Source organism: Lagenorhynchus albirostris, chromosome 19 (assembly GCF_949774975.1).
Source record: "Lagenorhynchus albirostris chromosome 19, mLagAlb1.1, whole genome shotgun sequence".
Lineage (NCBI taxonomy): Eukaryota > Metazoa > Chordata > Mammalia > Artiodactyla > Delphinidae > Lagenorhynchus > Lagenorhynchus albirostris.
Genome location: NC_083113.1, coordinates 13128120 through 13146615, shown reverse-complemented (window position 1 = coordinate 13146615; position 18496 = coordinate 13128120). Strand labels below are relative to the sequence as shown.

At 56.1% G+C, this 18496-nt stretch overlaps 2 protein-coding genes across 8 annotated transcripts in view; both read left to right on the top strand.

The window, feature by feature from the left end:
• HNRNPUL1 (heterogeneous nuclear ribonucleoprotein U like 1) overlaps positions 1 to 3080 on the top strand; it is a 36215-nt gene extending 33135 nt beyond the window's left edge. For all 6 annotated transcript variants that reach the window (XM_060132568.1, XM_060132569.1, XM_060132564.1 and 3 more), the window contains exons 14-15: positions 1067 to 1261; positions 1845 to 3080. In XM_060132568.1, the coding sequence (XP_059988551.1) occupies positions 1067 to 1261; positions 1845 to 1961 (312 nt within the window). In that variant the 3' untranslated portion in view covers positions 1962 to 3080. The remainder of the gene's footprint in view (positions 1 to 1066; positions 1262 to 1844) is intronic.
• Positions 3081 to 5630: 2550 nt separating this feature from the next.
• Positions 5631 to 17859, top strand: CCDC97 (coiled-coil domain containing 97). 2 transcript variants are annotated; one of them, XM_060132454.1, is made up of 5 exons: positions 5631 to 5786; positions 9427 to 9882; positions 11888 to 12166; positions 12619 to 12748; positions 14688 to 17859. In XM_060132454.1, exons 1-5 carry the CDS (start codon positions 5735 to 5737, stop codon positions 14806 to 14808), a joined length of 1038 nt encoding a protein of 345 aa, XP_059988437.1. In that variant the 5' UTR covers positions 5631 to 5734; the 3' UTR covers positions 14809 to 17859. The 2 variants fall into 2 exon arrangements, with proteins under 2 accessions (XP_059988437.1, XP_059988436.1); XM_060132453.1 differs by lacking the exon at positions 5631 to 5786 and adding an exon at positions 5883 to 6834.
• Positions 17860 to 18496: the final 637 nt, after the last annotated feature.

Genomic DNA, 18496 nt, shown 5'->3' with positions numbered 1-18496 from the left:
CCCTTCAACCTAGGCTTGAAGGGGCTGATCCCCTTGTCTTCAGGATGTAGGGACAGACTCTAAGGTTGGTGAGGACTTGACCTCTGCCCTGAGAGCTTCACTGCGGAGCAGCTCCAGGCTCAGTTTGAGTTCTCAGAGAGCCAGTGCTCAGCTCTGGTACACACAGGCCCCTTAACCAGAGCAGTCCCCATTTACTGTGCACCTTCCACACTTCAGGCCTGGAGGCAGCTGCCAGGAGACACAGATGAATGGTTCTAGTCCTGGTCTAACCAGAATATTTCCTAGAACAGGAGTTGGGCAGACACAAATTCAAACCCCAGCCCCACAGCGTTCTGGTTTTGTGACCTTGGACAAACAGCTTCACCTCTTGGGACCTCGTTTTCCTCATAAAGGACTAGAGTTAGTAGTAGAACTTACTTCCAAGGTTTGTTGTGAGGGGAAGATGACATCATAGCTTTGCAGGTAAGGCTCTGGAACTAGGCGGACCTGGGGGCAAGTCACAGCTCTGCCACTTCTTACCTGTGTGGCTTGGGCCTAATGATTTCACCTCCCTGAGCCTCACCTTCCTTCTCTGTAAAACGAAGCCAATGGAGCCTGCCTCAGAGAGTTGATGGGGGGATTAGAGGAGTTGAGGATCCAGCCTGGACATGGGAAGCACTTAGGAAATTGCCACTACTGTTTTTCTTAGCAGGTCTTCCAATAACAAATACCACCGTTTATTGTGCCCAATGGATGGTGCACGTAAGCTTAGTGAATACGCAAGGCAATCCAAAGGGGTGGTTCTGTTGTAATTCTCATTTTACAGAGAAAAAGAAAAACACTGGGATTTCAAGAGCTGCTGTGTGCCTTGCTCCCCCAGGGTCTCATAGCTGGGATTAGAGTCCAGAATTTAGCTCTTGATCCTACCCTGTCCTGCCATGTCACAGAGCTGACCCATCTCCTCAGCCCTGAAACAGCGTCCACCAGGGAAGTTCCTTTGTGGACCCACTGCTTACAAAGGCCCTTCCTCCATCCCAGCTGAGCTGGCTATTTCACAGAGACTTGTTTTTTTCCCTCCACTTCCCAGCCGAGTTACAGCCAGCCACCTCCCTACAACCAGGGAGGTTACAGCCAGGGCTACACAGCTCCACCACCTCCACCTCCGCCACCACCTGCCTACAACTATGGGAGCTACGGCGGCTACAACCCAGCCCCTTACACCCCTCCGCCGCCCCCTACCGCACAGACCTACCCTCAGCCCAGCTATAACCAGTACCAACAGGTAAGTGCCACAAGCAGAGGGGGGAGAATGGGGAGACTTCTAGGGGCCCCACAGGGGTGTGTATTCCCAGACCTGTGTCCCTGCTTATCCCTAAAAAGATGGGCAGCTCTCTGGCCTTGGGCTGGTGTCCATCTAGTACAGTACAGCCATGCCCCTTTGTTGAACACTTCTACACTGGCTGCTAAGTAGCTGCCATCCTAGTTCCTCTCCCCAGTGCAGCAAGCAGAGGGCTTAGCAGGGGCCTCAAACCCTGATTCAGTACCATGGCCAGTGTCCATTCTGATTGGTTCATGCTAGGCCCCATACCTGCTTTTGAGTATTTTGAACATGGTATCTAGCTGTACCTGAAAGGGCATTAGGTTGGCAAGCCGGGAGACTGGGGCTTCAGTCTCTAACTGCCCACCCATGTGACATTAGGTCATTCACTTATCCTCCCAAGGTACCTTGATTTCTCTGTCAGACCTATGTGTTGACTGTCATCACCGTACCCATCTCCACCATGGGTGAGGGTGGGGTCAGGGGAGAAGCCAGATGTGGGTCTGGATGAACGACAACCTGGTGCTCTTGGTTTCTCTCTCCCCAGTATGCCCAGCAGTGGAACCAGTACTATCAGAACCAGGGCCAGTGGCCACCGTACTACGGGAACTATGACTACGGGAGCTACTCCGGGAACACACAGGGGGGCACAAGCACACAGTAGCCAGTGTGTCCTGGAGGCCCCTGCCGGCTTCCTCCACCAGCGCCCACCTTGGCCCCCCTTGTCCACCCCCTCCGGGTCACGTGGTGCTGGGGGACGGGTCCTCCCAGGGCTGCCTCTCCTCCAAGGGGCTCTTCCCCCACACAGGGCCGGGCATTTTCCTCCGGATTCAAACAGGCAACAATGACCATTTATTTTGTTTGTCCCCCCACCCCGCTCCTCTTCCTCTTCCTCTTCCTCCCTTCCTCCTTTTTGACTAAAGACCCCCCCCCCTCCCTTGGTCATACAGTGAGGCTACAGGGCTGTGGGGAGGGCCCCTTCCTGTCCTCTGGTCCCAGCCCTACTCCAGCCCCTCAGCTTCCCAGATTCTCATGCAGTTGGTTGTAAATTCTTCCAGGAGCTGTTTTACTGTCTACTTTTCAGAATTTAAAAAAAAAAAATCAAAAACTTAAAAACACACACAAGTTTAAAAAAGCAAAACGCAGAGGGAGGAAGAAGTGACATATTTTTTTGGTAATTATGCTTTTTTTTTTAATTTTTAGAATTTGTCCCTTTTTACTGTGGGTCGGCTGTTGATATTTCATCAGGATAACCATTTCTTTGCTGAGTTCAGGTGACCGAGGAAGAGCCACACCCTCAAAACAAAACACACACAAAACAAAACCACAGAATCATCTTTAACCTAACTTTTTATACAATGTCTCAGTTTCCGGTAACTTTGCACACAAGCTTCTGTGTTGAGTTGAATTGTACCTGCCTTTTGTATTTGGAGAGAGTGTGACTATTGAACTTGAAACATTTTATTCTGGGCGTCTTGGTAGTTTCTGGTGGGATTAATCGGGTGAGAGGGAAGAAGGGAGTTGGGGGGCTCCTTCCTTTCAGAACATGAAGTTTCTCCCACTGCCTCCTCTCCAGAGGTCTCCCAGGTGCCAGACCTAAAGGTTTTTCCTACAGTGATCCTCTGATTATTTTTACTTCCCCTTGACCCATATGTTTTAATAGGACTTTAACAAACTGCACTTATTAAGAAATGTGTTTGCCCTGTTTTGTTTTGTTTTTGTTTTGTTTCAATAAATGACATGGCACCTCCTAGCAGGAAGGAAGCAAGGTTTCAACCCTGAAGTGTTACTGCAGTTGGCCTTTAATTGGGGCGGGGGCCTTTTCAAGGGGACATTATTTACTCACTCATTAAACACTTACTGTGGGATTTGTGTGCCTGTCCCCATTTTTGGTGCTGGGGATGCCCCCTTAAACCTGGGGCCCTCAGTTTAAAATCCACTAGTTCATTTTTAACGTGGTTTTCTCGTCTCTGCCCTTTCCAGTTCACCCACAGTCCCAAATCCCTCCCGGAATTTGTGAGTAGAAAAGGATGGAACAAGTCCCTAGGCAGAGAGCAAGGTAGGGTGATGGTTGGAAACTAGGGCTGGACTGTTGGGGTCATCCCTTGGTGTGACTGCCCATCCACATTAGGCCTGGCCTCTGTGTTGGACTTAGGATGGTTCTTGACCGTGCTCCTGGATCCAGGCTAGTGGGGATTCCAGGAGCTTCTTTATCCAGCCAGTGTTAGGTACTTGCTCTGTTCCTTACCCACACCCACTCTGGACAGTGCTGAGGACACAGCATGACCAAGGCAGTCCTGGACCCTGCCCTCATGGGGCTCTCAGTCCAGAGGTAACACGGACCTGTCATGGAATGGTGACAGCGCCAAGGTCAGCTGTGAGAGCTTGGGGTGGAGGGGGGTGGTGAGGTGAGGCCTTCGTGGAGAAGGGAACTTTTTTAAAGAGGAATGAGCTGCGACAAAAGACTTTCTGGGGCTTCCCTGGTGGCGCAGTGGTTGGGAGTCCGCCTGCCGATGCAGGGGACACGGGTTCGTGCCCGGTCTGGGAGGATCCCACATGCCGCGGAGCGGCTGGGCCTGTGAGCCATGGCCGCTGAGCCTGCGCGTCTGGAGCCCGTGCTCCGCAACAGGAGAGGCCACAACAGTGAGAGGCCCACGTACTGCAAAAAAAAAAAAAAAAGACTTTCTGATTGCATCCCCACAGCCTATCCTCCTTCCCCAGCAACTTGAGTCATTTCTTCAATCCCCTTAGGCATGCTGTACTCCTAGCCCCTTGTGAGGGACAAGGCTGGGGCACAGGAGCAGCCAGTTCAGCTCCATCTCTTCCCTCACAGGAACTGTCTCAGAGCCTTGTGAAGGGAACACAGGCTACAAAACAGGGAGGAAGAAGGTTGACTACTTTTGAGGTCAGATGCAAGGCATCTGAACATGAGGCGGAGCCAAGGTTGATGGCTAGTTGGGCTAAAGGGAATCCTAGAGTGGCCTCTCCCTAGGGAGGGCCTCAGGTCCTCTAGGCTGGGAAGTCCCCTTCCCTGCAGGTCCATGTGTTGGGCAACAGTGCCCTCTGCTGGCCTCTCCTGGCAATATGTCTTAAGTGTAGTCAGTCTCCATCTATCCCAAGTGACAAATGAGCCACTTTCTTCCAGATCCCTTATCCTGGGAATGCAAACGGGAAGTTATTCCTCTGCCTTTGGCCTTAATATCTGGGTTACTGCATCAGCCTCCTCACAGATCTCTCTGACCTCCAGTCCCTTACCCTGATACCCCCCTGCTCACTCCCCACAGGATAAAGGAGCTCAAGCTACTTAATATGGCTTACAGGCTCCACATGCCTGGCCCCTGGTGACCTCACTGGCATTACCTTTTACCACTCCCCTTTCAAACTTAAGATCACTAGTTTGTTCTAGGGGAATCACAAATCCCTTTCAGAATCTAAATGCCATGAACTTCTGCCTTGGAAATACATGTGTACGGTTGAGAGGTTGGTTGAATTTTGCATAAAGATTTGTGAGGTTTTCCAATCCTTGCAGCCCGATCATGACCTTCAAGTTAGAACTCCTTTCCTATTACCTGGCCATACAGAAGCAACCAGAACTACTGATGCCTGCCTTCCTCTCCAGGGGTTTGCCTTGCCCATCCTCCTACATGAGACCCTTCTCTACCTCCCTCTTATCCTGATTCCTGATTATTTTTCCGGTCTCATTTTGGGTGTCCTTTACTCTCAGAAAAGAACCTTCCCATGGCCCTCCAGGCTGGGGTGGGCAGCTCCCTTAGCTGGACCTCTGGGTCCATCAGCCCGGCCCACTCAGGGCACTGGTAACACTTGAATGTGAGTCCCTACCCGTCACGTAGGGCAAATCAGGACCAAGGTCTCTCCACACCTGAAGATTCTTCAGGTCCTGGGAGCACAAAGTGGGAAGTTGAGTCTGATCTCACCACCTATCTCATGCTAAGCAGGGACTGGGTGTGATGACAGAAGCAAGCGACAAGGCTTAGTAAATATTCTTGAGGTGGTGAGGAAATATGATAGCCTGGGGTCTAAACCAGAGCCCAAGCCCTCAGAGGCCCTGGAGGGTGGTCATTCAAAACATTCATCCCCAAATTAAGCATGCTGGGCTCTGGTGTCACAGCAGTCACAGGGTGAACAAGGCCTTCCCTCTTGATAGTCCAGTTTCGCAGCGGTTCAAATTGCGGGGGTGCGGCGTGCCGGAAGAATCTATCTGACCCTGGTGCCCTTTTCCTGCCTGGGGTGGGCGGGGCCGGGCGGAAGCACGCATGCGCATAGGAAAATCCAACTTCGTCCCGGAACTTTGGTTCCTGGTGCTGCGGGGAACCCGGTCCCGGGAGTGTGCTCGGCCGGAAGTGGCCGCTGAGGACCTGGGGTGGGTATGGTGTGCGGAGCCTGCCACAGCAGGTTAACAAGTCGTAGAGAATCGGGATGGAGGCCGTAGCGACTGCGACTGCGACGGCGGCGACGGAACCCGGTGAAGGTGAGGTCCTGGCCACGCGGAGGCGGCGGGAGGGTGGAGTTGCGGTGTCACTGGGAAATGATTCCCCGTGAAGGCGAAGGAGGACTCTTTAAAAGGGGACACTTGGGCTTCCCTGGTGGCGCAGTGGTTGAGAGTCCGCCTTCCGATGCAGAGGACACGGGCTCGTGCCCCGGTCCGGGAAGATCCCACATGCCGTGGAGTGGCTGGGCCCGTGAGCCATGGCCGCTGAGCCTGCGCGTCCGGAGCCTGTGCTCCGCAACGGGAGAGGCCACAACAGTGAGAGGCCCGCGTACCGCAAAAAAAAACAAAAAAAGGGGGACACCTGCCCTCGGCCCTAACTGTTCCCTTCACCACTTTGTCAGATTAACCCCTTTCGTTGCAGGCTGACATCCTTTACCCCATCCCCTCCCCCGAAATTAACCTCTTCCAAGTTCCAGCCGGCTCTTTCCGTGTCCTAGGCTAATCTAGTTCCTTACCAAGCTCTCAGGCTAGCATAAACGTCTCTGTCCTGGGCTCTCCCATTGTCCCAGCCAACCGTGCTTCTTAAGTTCCCTCCTTCCCTTGCTTCCTCCTGTCCCATGCAAACTCTACTTAGACCATACTAACGGTTCCCCCCATTTCATTCTAATTCCCGTTCTCCGAAAGTCCACAGTCCCATCTGCTTCCTCAGGGTCGTTAATCCATTTCTGTGTTCCCCCATCTCTTTTGCCAGTCTCTTTATTTCTCCTGGTGCCTCCCCATCAGTACCTAAAATGCTTTTGTTTTGCTCATCTTAAAATTCTATCCTGGGGGCTTCCCTGGTGGCGCAGTGGTTGAGAGTCCGCCTGCCGATGCAGGGGACACGGGTTCGTGCCCCGATCCGGGAAGATCCCACATGCCGCGGAGCGGCTGGGCCCGTGAGCCATGGCCGCTGAGCCTGCGCGTCCGCAGCCTGTGCTCCGCAACGGGAGAGGCCACAACAGAGAGAGGCCCGCGTACCTACCACAGAAAAAAAAAAAAATTCTAGTGCTTCAGAGTAATCCCGTGTGGGGTGAGGTGCGGTTGAGAGGTTGGTTGAAACATCACTGGACAAGAATTGGTCATTTTTGAAGCTGGATGATGGATATATGGTGTGTGTGGGGGGGTCATTGTACTTTCTACTTATGTGCATGTTTGAAAGTTTCCATAATAAGAAAAAAGCTTTAACCTAAAAAGGAAATCTATCCCTTGATTCCATGCTGCCTTCCAGATACCATTTATCTTCTCCAAAGAGTCATGCACACTTGCCTCCATTTCCTCACTACCCACCCACTGCAGTCTGGCTTTTACCTTCAGAAACTGCACCCATCGGGGTCCGCAGTGACCTCCCTGTGTAGTTAAACTGAGTCACCCTGTTCAGTTTTTTCCTTATTAGACTACTTGGAGAATTCAATGCCATTGACCCCTCCATCCTTCTTGAAAATATTCCCTTGGTTTCTGTGATACCACTCCTTCTGATATCCTTCCTATCTCTCGGGCTCCTGCTCAGCCAGTATTAGTTTCCTGGGGCTGTTGTAACAAACGACCACAAACTGGGTGGCTTAAAACAACAGAAATTTATTCTCTCACAGTTCTGGAAGCCAGAAGTCTGAGGTCAGTATCACTGGGTTGAAATCAAGGTGTCAGCAGGGCCATGGAGAGCTCCCTCAGAGACTCTAAGGGAGAACCCATTCCTCACCTTTTCCAGCTTCTGGTGGCTCCTGGCATTCCTTGGTTTGTGGCCACATCACTCCAATCTCTGCTTCTGTCTGTCTTCACCTTGTGTTCTCCTCTGTGTGTGTCAAATCTCCCTCTCATAGGACACTTGTAATGGCGTTCAGGGCCCAACTGGATAATCCAAGATAATCCCCCTATCTCAAGATCCATAATTTAATCATATATGCCAAGACCCCCCCCCTTTTTTTTTTTTTTTGGCCATGTAAGGTAACATTCACGGGTTCCAGGAATTAAGGCGTGACTATCTTTTGGGGGCCATTTTTTAGCCTCTCACAGCCTCCTTCACAGACATGTCTTCTCCCCATCCAGTCAGGACTGTTTCTTGGCCCCTCTTCTCTTTCCATACTTTACACACTCCCCCCACCCTCCCCGCGACTTCTTATTTCCTTCAGCTTTACTTCTGTTCTTTGCTCTGACGACTCCCATAACTCAGTCCCCAGCGCACTTCTCCCCTGAGAAGTCTCCCATGTACCAGCAGTCTTGTAAATGCCTCCCCTTGGATGTCTCCTGGGCCTGTCATACCGTCCATGTCCCAAACCGGCCTCAGCATCTTCCCCCAGGCTTGCTCCTCATCCATGTCTCTGTGTCAGGGACAGTTTGACCAGTCCCCTGGCCAGAGCCCTGTACCTTAACTGGATACCTCCCTCACCTCCCAGCCCTTCATTCCAATGACTTGTCCTCCTCGGCCTCCCAAGCGTCTTTTTAACCACGACCCCCTCCTGTCCCCTCCTCCACAGCCCCTTTACCTGGTCCAGCCCAGTCTTCTCTTGCCTCAGTCATTAAAACCCTCCCTGAGGGGCTTCCCTGGTGGCGCAGTGGTTGGGAGTCCGCCTGCCGATGCAGGGCACGCGGGTTCGTGCCCTGGTCCGGGAGGATCCCACATGCCGCGGAGCGGCTGGGACCGTGAGCCATGGCCGCTGAGCCTGCGCGTCCGGAGCCTGTGCTCCGCAACGGGAGAGGCCACAACAGAGAGAGGCCCGCGTACCGGAAAAAAAAAAAAAAAACCCTCCCTGAAACCCGTTGTGCCTATAACCACCACCCTCTTTCTCTTCCCCACCCCAGCCAAGCTGAAGGAGTTGTCTGTACCTCCTGTCTTCACTTATTTCCTGCTTGCTGTAGCCTTGCTCCAGTTGCCACCACTTTTGAGAAGCAGCTTGCTGCAGGGTTTGCCCAGCGCTCAGCTTTTCTGTTCCCAGTGCCTGTGCTGTCTTTGACCTTGCCTGTCTTCCCCCATCAGACAGGGTGCTCCCTGGGAGCTGAACTGGATCCCTCCGGGGATTCTTAGCATTGCCCAGCTCAGGGCCCGGCATAGATTTAGAGTTGCTGAAGAGTGGTTGGATGGATATGCAAATGAGTAGGAGAGAATGAATGAGTGGGTGAACGCGTTAGTGAATGTATTGATGATTTCGTGAGCGAGGGAAAAGGCAAAATTGAGTGAATCAATGAATGAAGTGGTCAAGGACCAAGTAAATACACCAAGCACACTGCCTTTGCACTGGCTGTTCCCTCTGCCAGTTCCCACAGAAATCTCGTGGCTCAGTCCCTCACCACCTCAGGTCTCTACTGAAATGTCACCTTTTTGGCAAGGCCTTCTCTGACTGTCCATTTAAAATTGCAGCCTCACCCCCATTCCCTCCTCCTTCCCTTTTTATTTTCCTACACAGCTCTTGGAACCACCTAACGCACTATATGTTTTCACTAACTATGTTTTCACGTGCCTGCGTTCCCCACTAAACTGTCAACCTCTTGCTTACTGTGGTATCTCTAGGGCCTAGAAGGGTGCCCAGAATATAGGAGGTGCTCAATAAATGTGAAATGAGTGAGTGAGTGAGCACCCAGTCCCTTTCACCCACTGCCCCATCCGCTTTCCCATCCCCGGACTGACTGATCTTCCCTCTCCCCACAGGCTGCACGGAGCCCAGTCCTGGGCACTGGGGGGAGCTGAGCTGGACGCCGGTCCCATCCAGACCCCAGGACAAGGCAGAAGCAGCAGAAGGAGCGCCAAGGGCCCTAGACACTGACCCCTCAGAGGTCGAGGACGCGGCGGTGAGTGCTATGCTGCACGCCGTGGCTGCCAGCCGCCTGCCCGTGTGCAGCCAGCAGCAGGGCGAGCCCGACCTGACCGAGCAGGAGAAGGTGGCCATCTTGGGCCAGCTGTACCATGAGAAGCCACTGGTGTTCCTGGAGCGCTTCCGCACGGGCCTCCGGGAGGAGCACCTGGCCTGCTTTGGCCACTTGCGCGGTGACCACCGCGCGGACTTCTACTGTGCCGAAGTGGCCCGGCAAGGCAGCACCCGACCCCGCACCTTGCGTACCCGCCTGCGTAACCGCCGCTACGCTGCCCTGCGTGAGCTCATCCAAGGTGTGGGGGCGGACAGGTTGGGTGGGAGGGGAGACTGAAGCAGAGGAAGTAAGAAACAAGGATGCAGGAACAGAAACGCAGACAGAGATCCTGGGAGATAAGTTTTAAGACAGGGACCCGGGGAGAGACGGAGACAGAAATGTGAGTTGACAGGGTGAGATAGGGAGAGACAAACAGGGCCCCAAGGGAAGAGAATGGGACAGGCAGTGAGAAGGGTCAGAATTTAGTAGATAACAGAAGTGCCGTTTCAGACCAGCAGGCCGAGGACACACAGTATCCAGCACCGTGAGAACTGGTTACCCCTCAGGGAAACCAGATCCCTACCTCACACTGTACACAGAGGCATTGACAGAAACCTAGGGGAATATGTTCCTGACCCAGGAGAGGCAAAGGCCTCTTGAAAAAAAAACACATGTGAAAAGCATGAAGGAAAACATTGGTACATTTCTCTTTTTTATTTGTTTACTTATTTATTATTTTTGTAAGATTGGTACCTTTTTGACCATGATGTAGTTACAAGCAGCTTTGTGACCAAAGACACCAGAACTAAAGTTAAAAGATGAGAGCAGGGGCTTCCCTGGTGGTGCAGTGGTTGAGAGTCCGCCTGCCGATGCAGGGGACACGGGTTCGTGCCCCGGTCCGGGAAGATCCCACATGCCGCGGAGCGGCTGGGCCCGTGAGGCATGGCCGCTGAGCCTGTGCATCTGGAGCCTGTGCTCCGCAACGGGAGAGGCCACAACAGTGAGAGGCCCGCCTACCGCAAAAAAAAAAAAAAAGATGAGAGCAAATGAAGGAGAGAGTGAGTTAAGATTCTAGTTAGGGAGAAGGCACAGGCTGTAGAGAAAGGGATCCGGAGAGAGTGGAGCACAGTGACCGATGAGGAGCAGGGATGAAGAGAGGAGGGAGGATGAGTGAATGAAAGAAGTGGGGTTAGGTGACAGAAACTGAGAGAGACAGAGATGGGTGGAGACAGAGGGGCAGAGGAGGGGAGGGAGAAACTGAGACCCAGAGAGAGAGAGTGACAGTGAAAGATAGGGAGAAGGAGGGAGAGAAACAGAATGTGGTGGGAAATATGGGGAACAGAGAGAGGCGGGTAAGAGAGAGAAGGCAAGATGGAGGGCAGGACAGGGATGGTCCCAGGATTCCTGGGCTCTGAGGGCGGGGCTAGGACCAGCGGCGGGAGGGGCTGGGCAGGCTTAGCTGTTATCTGAGGGACAGAGCTGCCTATGCTGAGAGACATCAGGAGACGTATGAAGGCCCTGGGTTTGGGGAGTGGGGAAGCCAGGCCCTCAGAAGGGGTGGTTGCAGAGAAGAATGCTCTGGGGAGAGGTGAGATCTGGGGTCTGGAAGACCAACAGGGACACCCACACCTGGGCAGATGCCCTGCTAGACCTGACGCTGTGCACACACACGTCTGCTCCATGAAGATGTACACTTATGTGCCCAGCAGTGCAGGCGTGTCCAGGTGTGTGCACCAACAGCCAGAACGGGGCTCAGCAGACAGGCACACACAGTCTGCATACTGGCTTCCATGCACAGTATACCTGCCCGCAACGTCCTGCACACCAGCTCCCAGATGCAGGGACCCACAGCAGTGTACACACACACACACACACACACACACACACACACACGAATCCTGCCCAGGCACAGTCGTACACAGGCCCTAGGCCAGCAGTGCCTCAGGCCAGGATGTCCAGCAACCTGACTGTGTACCCTACATGTTTGGACACATGAGTCCACACGTAGATACAGGCCTGGTCGCGCACACGTGCTTAGACACGTGCATGAGTTCTCGTGGTCACGACCTCAGGCATCTGCGTGTGTTTGTATACATTGCTGAATGTGGACAATCACACTCACACTTGTGTGTCTATGGCTTCCTGTCAGCGCAGTCCCATGCCTGGGTGGACACAGGTCTGCGCAGGCCCACTCACCCTCCGCCCAGCCCCTCGCCTGGCCCGCAGGCCCTTGCCTCCACGCCCACCCTGTCTCCTCCATGCAGAGGGCGAGTACTTCAGCGACGAGCAGATGCGGTTTCGGGCCCCGCTGCTGTATGAGCAGTACATCGGGCAGTACCTGACCCTAGAGGAGCTCAGCGCCCGCACCCCGGCCCAGCGGCCACCCAAGCCCGGCCCCCCCGGCACTCCCGCCTGCCCGCTGTCTGACCTGCTGCTCCAGTCCTACCAGGAGCGGGAGCTGCAGCAGCGGCTGCTCCAGCAGCAGGAGGAGGAGGAGGCCTGCTTGGAGGAGGAGGAGGAGGAGGAGGACAGCGACGAGGAAGGTGAGGCCCGGCGGTGGGGAGGCCCCGGTGTCGCACAGCCCGGCCCCAGGCTGGTGTGTCTCAGCTCCACAGCACTAGGCCGGGCCCGCCTGCGAGAGCAGATCACGGCCCTGCCCTACCTGGCCTGAGTGCCCTGGCCCTTCCCGTCCTCTCCAGCATCCCTGTCCCTGCTCCTCGAAGACACCAAGCAGTCCCTCACCTCCAGGCCTTTGCTCATGCCGTTCCCTCTGCCAGGAGTGCCTTCCCTTTGCCACCCTTCAGGCGTCAGGTCCTAACCCTGCTCTGTGGCCTCCAGAGCACTGTGTTGTCACGTGTTCAGTGTGTGCCCCGGGAAGGGGCCGTCTTGGGCACTGCTGTGTTCCCAGTGCCACCCAGCACGAAGGATGCAGCTCCCTGTGGAGGTGTGTTCAGCACAGTCCTCACACCCCCCACCCTGGGCGTCTCCCCTACAGACCAGAGGCCTGACAAAGACTTGGAGGCCTGGGTGCCCGACTCGGAAGAGAGGCTGATCCTGCGGGAAGAGTTCACCAGCCGGATGCACCAGCATTTCCTGGACGGCAAGGATGGGGACTTTGACTACAGGTGCTCCCGTGCCCTCCCCGCACCCCCCACCAGTCCCCCAGCCTGGCACCCCACAGGACATGGGCTCTGGGGTCACACAGCCTAAGGTTTCAGATCAGAGATCAGTGGGTGACCTTGGAGTAGCTTTGTCCCTGTCCGAGCCTGTCCCCTCACCTGAAGGAGGGGAGTGAGCAGGGCTGACATTCAGCTCCGTATTGATAAAACACTGGAACATTCCCATTTGGGTAGGTGCTGGTGGTGGCCTGGTAGGATGCCAGTACTCCAAGCTTCCTAAGTGTCCCCCAGGACCCCGGACTTCCTCATGCTGCAGGAAGTAATCCCTGGCAGGGTAATGCCTGGCGTGGAGGGGCCTGTGGTGGGTGCCCCTGCAGTGCTGGTTGTTCATTTCTCCAGTAGAACCCCAGGGATAAGATACCTGGGCCACCTGCTTTGGAAAAGGATTTTGCCACTAGGGAAAAGGACACAGGTGAGTAAAGTATCAGTAAAAGATAAATGGTTTTGTCAACGGAGGCAGCCTCGCCTTGTGGTCTGGAACATCAGGTGTGGCAGCAGGGGGCCCTGGTTTCAAACCCAGCCCCCAAGACATATGAACAAGCAGAGCCTCAGGGCCTCGTCAGTAGAATGGCGGCGGGGGCGCGGGGGGTGGTGTCATGATTGCCACAGCTACAGCAGCGCCTGGTACCAGAGCCTCGCTGGTCCAGTCCGGGATCCCCAGCTCCAGAGGCGAGTCTGGCTGATGCACTTTTCCATTGACTGATCTCAGTGTTCCACACAAGGCAGTGAGTAGAGTCCCTGGGCTGTGGGGAGCCCTCGTAAGGGCGCCACTGCTGTCATAAAGCCAGGTGCCCACGAGGAAGTCGGCCCTGGTGTGAGGAATGGGGCGTGGTGGGGACCGAAGCCTGTCCCCTCTCCGAGGGGCAGCTGCTGAGCTGCATCAGCCACCAGGTGCTCAGCGCTGCTGGGTCCAGACTGGGGATGAAGCAGGGAACAAAATCGATGGAAGGGTTCCCTGCCCTGAAGGAGTCCCACTCTGGCGAGGAAGGCAGCAAGGAGCGGAAGGGAGGTGCTGGAGGTGCGAAACATCTAGTGGCGATGGGGCCAGGAAGAAAGACAGAGCAGGGTCCCGGCATTGGGGATGGGAGCAGGGTGATGAGGTGGCCGGGGAAGGCTCTCTGAGCAGGTGACATTGGAGCAAAGACCTGCAGGAGGTGAGAGGCAGGCGACATCAATACCCTGGGGAAGAGCGTTCCTGGCAGGGGGGCAGCAGGTGCAAGAGCCTTGAGGGGCACAGAGGAACAGCACGGTGTGCGAGGGGTGAGGGGGAGGCGGTCTCATCAGGGGGTGGCGGGGCTGGATTGGACAGGGCTTCCTGCACCAAAGAGAGTGTGAGGGAGCCTGGTAGGGTTTGGAGCACAACCAGGGGTCCTTCTCACAACTTAGGACCACTTGTTGCCTGAGGGCAAGGTTTGTCAACTTCAGCACTGTGGACCTTTGGGGCTGGATAACCCTTTGTCCTGTGTGTGGCAGGTGTCGAGCAGCATCCCTGACGTCCACCACTGGATGCCAGTAGCAGCCCCCCAACTTGTAACCACCAAAATGTCTCCAGTTATCACAAATGTTCCTTGGGGGGGAGGGCAGAATCTTCCTGGTTGAGAACCACTGCCTCAGGGCCCAGATGTGGGCCCATGTGTCACCACGTCTTCTGGCTTTTTAAGAGAAACCAGAAGTTTTCATGTAAAATCTCTGCTCTGGAAAATGTTGCCTTTTGTTTGAAGCCCTGAGAGAGGCAACATAACCCAGCTGTAAGTTCGCTCTGACTTACAGCTGCCAGCGTATGGCCTTTCACTTCAGGGGGCCCCAGGCCCCAGCTCCTCTCCACAGAAGCGGGGAGGCTGGGGTGCAGGCAGAGCCAGCCCCTGACAGCTCCCTCCCCCTGCAGCACCGTGGACGACAACCCTGACTTCGACAACCTGGACATCGTGGCCCGGGATGAAGAGGAGCGGTACTTCGACGAGGAGGAGCCCGAGGACGCACCCAGCCCAGAGCTGGACGGGGACTGATGGCTGCGGCGCCCACCCCGTCCCCCGCCCCAACGAGGCTGCTGGTTACAGGCCAGGCCGGCTCAGTGACTTTCTCTAGGCGACAGCAGGGTGGCTGCCCTATACCACCAAGCCTCGCTAGGTCTGGTCCCGTCTCCACGGCCCCCTCCCCCTTGCTCTCCATTTCCTTCTCCCCCTGAACCCTGGTGCCTCTCTCCCTCCTCTCTCCTCTCTCTCAGTCTTTTTCTCACCACCTTTCTGTCTCCTGCTTTCTGTGTCTCTCGCTCTTTCTCCACCTCCCTCTTTTTCCTTGCTGTCTTTCTCCTTCTCCGCCTCTCTCTGTGCCTCGGCCTCTGTCCCCACAGCAGGGCCCAGGATGAACATCCTCCCCTTGACCTAGGCCGGTGGGGCCCTTTGCCGCTGGAGCTGGCCAGGTTGAAGCCAGAGCGGAGCTCTGCCTCTCCCTCCCCAGCCCCGCCTCTGCCCTCCTGCCCCTCTGTGCTTGACGCTCCGTCTCACACGCACCTCCTTGCCTCCGGTACGTTCCATCTCCTTCGGCCTCCCTCCATCTTTTGCAGCCTCTGTGCTGGCTCTGTCCCTCTCTGTCTCTCAGCCTTTATCCCTGGGTTTCAGTACCCCACCGCAAGGCCCTGAGCATCCCCCATCCTGGCTGCTGTGGGCCACAGAGCCTGACTGCGGAGTAATCGGGCCTCACTGTGGGCAGTGGGGAGACCTTGGGGGTGGCCACCGGCTCTCACCTCTCCCTCAGGACCCAGGTTTGGGAGAGGTGTGCAGGGGCAGCGTGGGATCGTGGGCCTGCCAGGTCGGGTATAGAGGGAGAGGAGGGACTTTCCCCTCCCAGCCCCACCAGCCCCCCTCTGCCCAGCCACAATTTTCCCTTCCTTCACTTCCTCCACCTCCCTCTCCCTCTCCTGTTTACACTTCCAAAATATGCACAGGCTGTTATCATGGGTCCTGAGTCATCACACACACACACACACACACACACACACAGCCGGCCCCAGCATCCCTGCCCCAAGCCGGCCCCACCGAGCCCCCTGCCGCCCTGGGCTAATGGGAGCCAGATGGCCGCCTGGTGACTCAGCCACTGGCCTGTGGGAACCCAGGCATCCCGCCTTCCCATGCCCCCATACCCAGCTCAGGCTCCCCCAGTAGACATACGCAGCGAAGGGGCCAGCTGCTAGCGGGGGAGGACACAGGCCATGCGTTGGAGAGGTGGGGCCCGGGGACCCCTCACTTCTGTGAGCCAGGCCTGAAGGACCCTCAAAACTGCCTTCTCCAGCGTGGAGCCCAGAGTGCCGGGGAGACCCCACGGACTCCTGGGGCCACAGCTTTTGACCCCCAGGCCTCGCCTCTGCCCTCTGGCTCAACTGGAATTAGAGCCAGACACAGAAAGTGAGAGCTAGACAGAGGCCAAGGGATGTTCAGACAAATAAGGAAACTTCCGGTTACTGAGCAGTTGTGTCCTGTGCCAGGCCCCAGCAAGGTGCCCGATGCTGCACTGAATCCTCCACACAGCCCCGCGAACGAGGGGCTCAGCTCCATTCCGCATGTGGGTCACAGGAGGCCCAGAAAGGAGGTATCATGTACTCAAGGCCACGTGGCCATCAGAGATGGAAACTCGGGTGTAGAATCGTAAGTCCTGGAGACCACCTCCTGGCCTGCCTGTCCGCGCTCAGGGCCACACAGAGTAGACAGACACACAGACTTCTTCAGGGGTAACGACTGAAGGAGAGTTAGCTGTTGAGGGTAACAGCAGCTAACACCTTTGGGGCCCTCCTGGCGCGCTAGGCACTGTCCTTCCTATGCACAGATGGACGGCATCATCTAGTGTTTAGTACCTGAGTCACTGAACCATCACAGAGGTCCCATGCAGTATAAACTGTCAGTACTGATAGGGTGTCTCCCAGAGGAGGCCCAAGGCGATCCAGCCAGCTAGACTCACAGTTGGGAGAGATGTTTGTCTCGGGTGCTTGTATTGCTGCCCTCAAGTTGTGAGAGGTCTTTCATAATACAGGCATCAGCCCTGGGTGATGGGCACATTTTTCAGCAGTCTGTCATTTGATCATTAAATTTGTGATACACTGCGCCATGCCTAAATTTGTTACATACATTTTTTAAGTGATGAGAGACGGCAATTGAGTCAGAATTAGGGTTAGTCAGATGGCAGAGAAGGAGCGTCTGTCTCAGAGACCGAGGTGGAGCCCAGAGGCACTCCCCCATCACAGCCTCAGACCCGCTGAGACCTGGAGGTGCCCAGAGAGGCGCCTGGCCCTCCACTCCTGGTTCTGGGGTTGGGGTGGGCGGAGAAGCTGAGTCAGGGAAGGGAGAGCCCCTCCGAGGGCATCCGGCCCCCACCCCGTGTCTCCTGTCTGTCCTGGCCAGGCTCTGCTGGCTGCCACCCCACCCCCCATGTCTGACACCTCTTTGCGTCCTGCCCCTCTCTCCTCATCCCCTCCAACCGCCTGCCTCGCTGTCCCTTCTCCCTGCTGCTGCTGTCTCCTTCCTCTGCCTCTCCCCTAGCTCCGTCTTCCCTTTCGGTCTGTCTCTGCAGCTCTCTGACTGTCATCGTCTCCCCATCGCTTCTCGTCTCCCCTCTCTCAGCCCCTTCTCTTCCCCCTCGTTGTGCCCGGGCCTCTGCCTCCTCTTCTCTCCTCTCCCTCCTTGTCATTCCCTCCCTCTCTGTCTCTGCGTCCTCGTCCCCGTGCCTTTCTGTCAGAGCCCCCCCCCCCCGGCCTCGTCTTCACCCTCATTTTTTCCTACCCCTCTCTCCACTGTCTCCTGGCCCACCGCCCTTGTCCCATCTGCTGGTCTCTCTCCCAGATCCTGGGAAGCCCAGCGGGGGTGTCGGGGTCAGGGCTTCACTGGTGGCCCCTGGGAGCCCAGAATGAGGGGTCACCACCTCGCCCCCACCCAGAAAGGGGGCAGGGAGGCTGCGGCCTGTCTGGCCAGAAGGAAGTGACTGTGCTGTGGCCTGGTCACCCCCGCCCCCAAGACCTGCCCGGCGGCTGCCGCCCCCGGGCTGGGGCCAAGTAAACACAGCCGCCGGCAGCCCAAGATATTTATACTGAGGTCCGGGCGTGGGTCCAGTGCCCACCACAGCCCCTGCCCTGCCCTGCCCGCCACGGCCAGCCCCGAGCCAACGTGGCACCAGCCGGCAAGGGGACGCGCCGCAGGCACAGCCTGCACTCAGCATGGAGGCCGCATCACTCGGGATGCCAGCGGCTTCACTCGGGACACAGGATGCCCCCCATCCCTGGAAACACCAGCACAAATGCAGCCCCACACGTGCAGCTGCTTGTGAACACGAACACACTCACCCCACTGAAAACTCGAGAGTGATAGAGCGAAATAGAGACCCACACGACTGCTTACACACTGAAGTCATCAGCCCACATGTGGGGACACAAAATGCAGACACCACCTGCTCACAGACACCCCTAGAGGCTGAGAACACCAGTCCCGGAGATGGACACACTGGGAGGAGGACAGCAAGCATGTGGGAGACACACCCCGTAGACACACAAACATGCTCGGAATACCCGCGACGCACACGCTGATCACAAAACGTAACCCAGAAGCTGCTCACCCGCAGACACAAACACTGGGAACCGCCACACACAGGCAGTGAGAACGTCCTGAGTAGGAAACACAATGTACACGCGCACACACAGTGCCTCCTGGAAAC

Coding starts and splice junctions, on each gene's coding strand:
- CCDC97 (XM_060132453.1), top strand. CDS start 6,690: ATGGCCGCTGAGCCTGCGCGTCCGCAGCCTGTGCTCCGCAACGGGAGA. Junction 6,835..9,426: donor GGGTGAGGTGCGGTTGAGAG/GTTGGTTGAAAC, acceptor CTCTCCCCACAG/GCTGCACGGAGCCCAGTCCT. Junction 9,883..11,887: donor CCTGCGTGAGCTCATCCAAG/GTGTGGGGGCGG, acceptor TCCTCCATGCAG/AGGGCGAGTACTTCAGCGAC.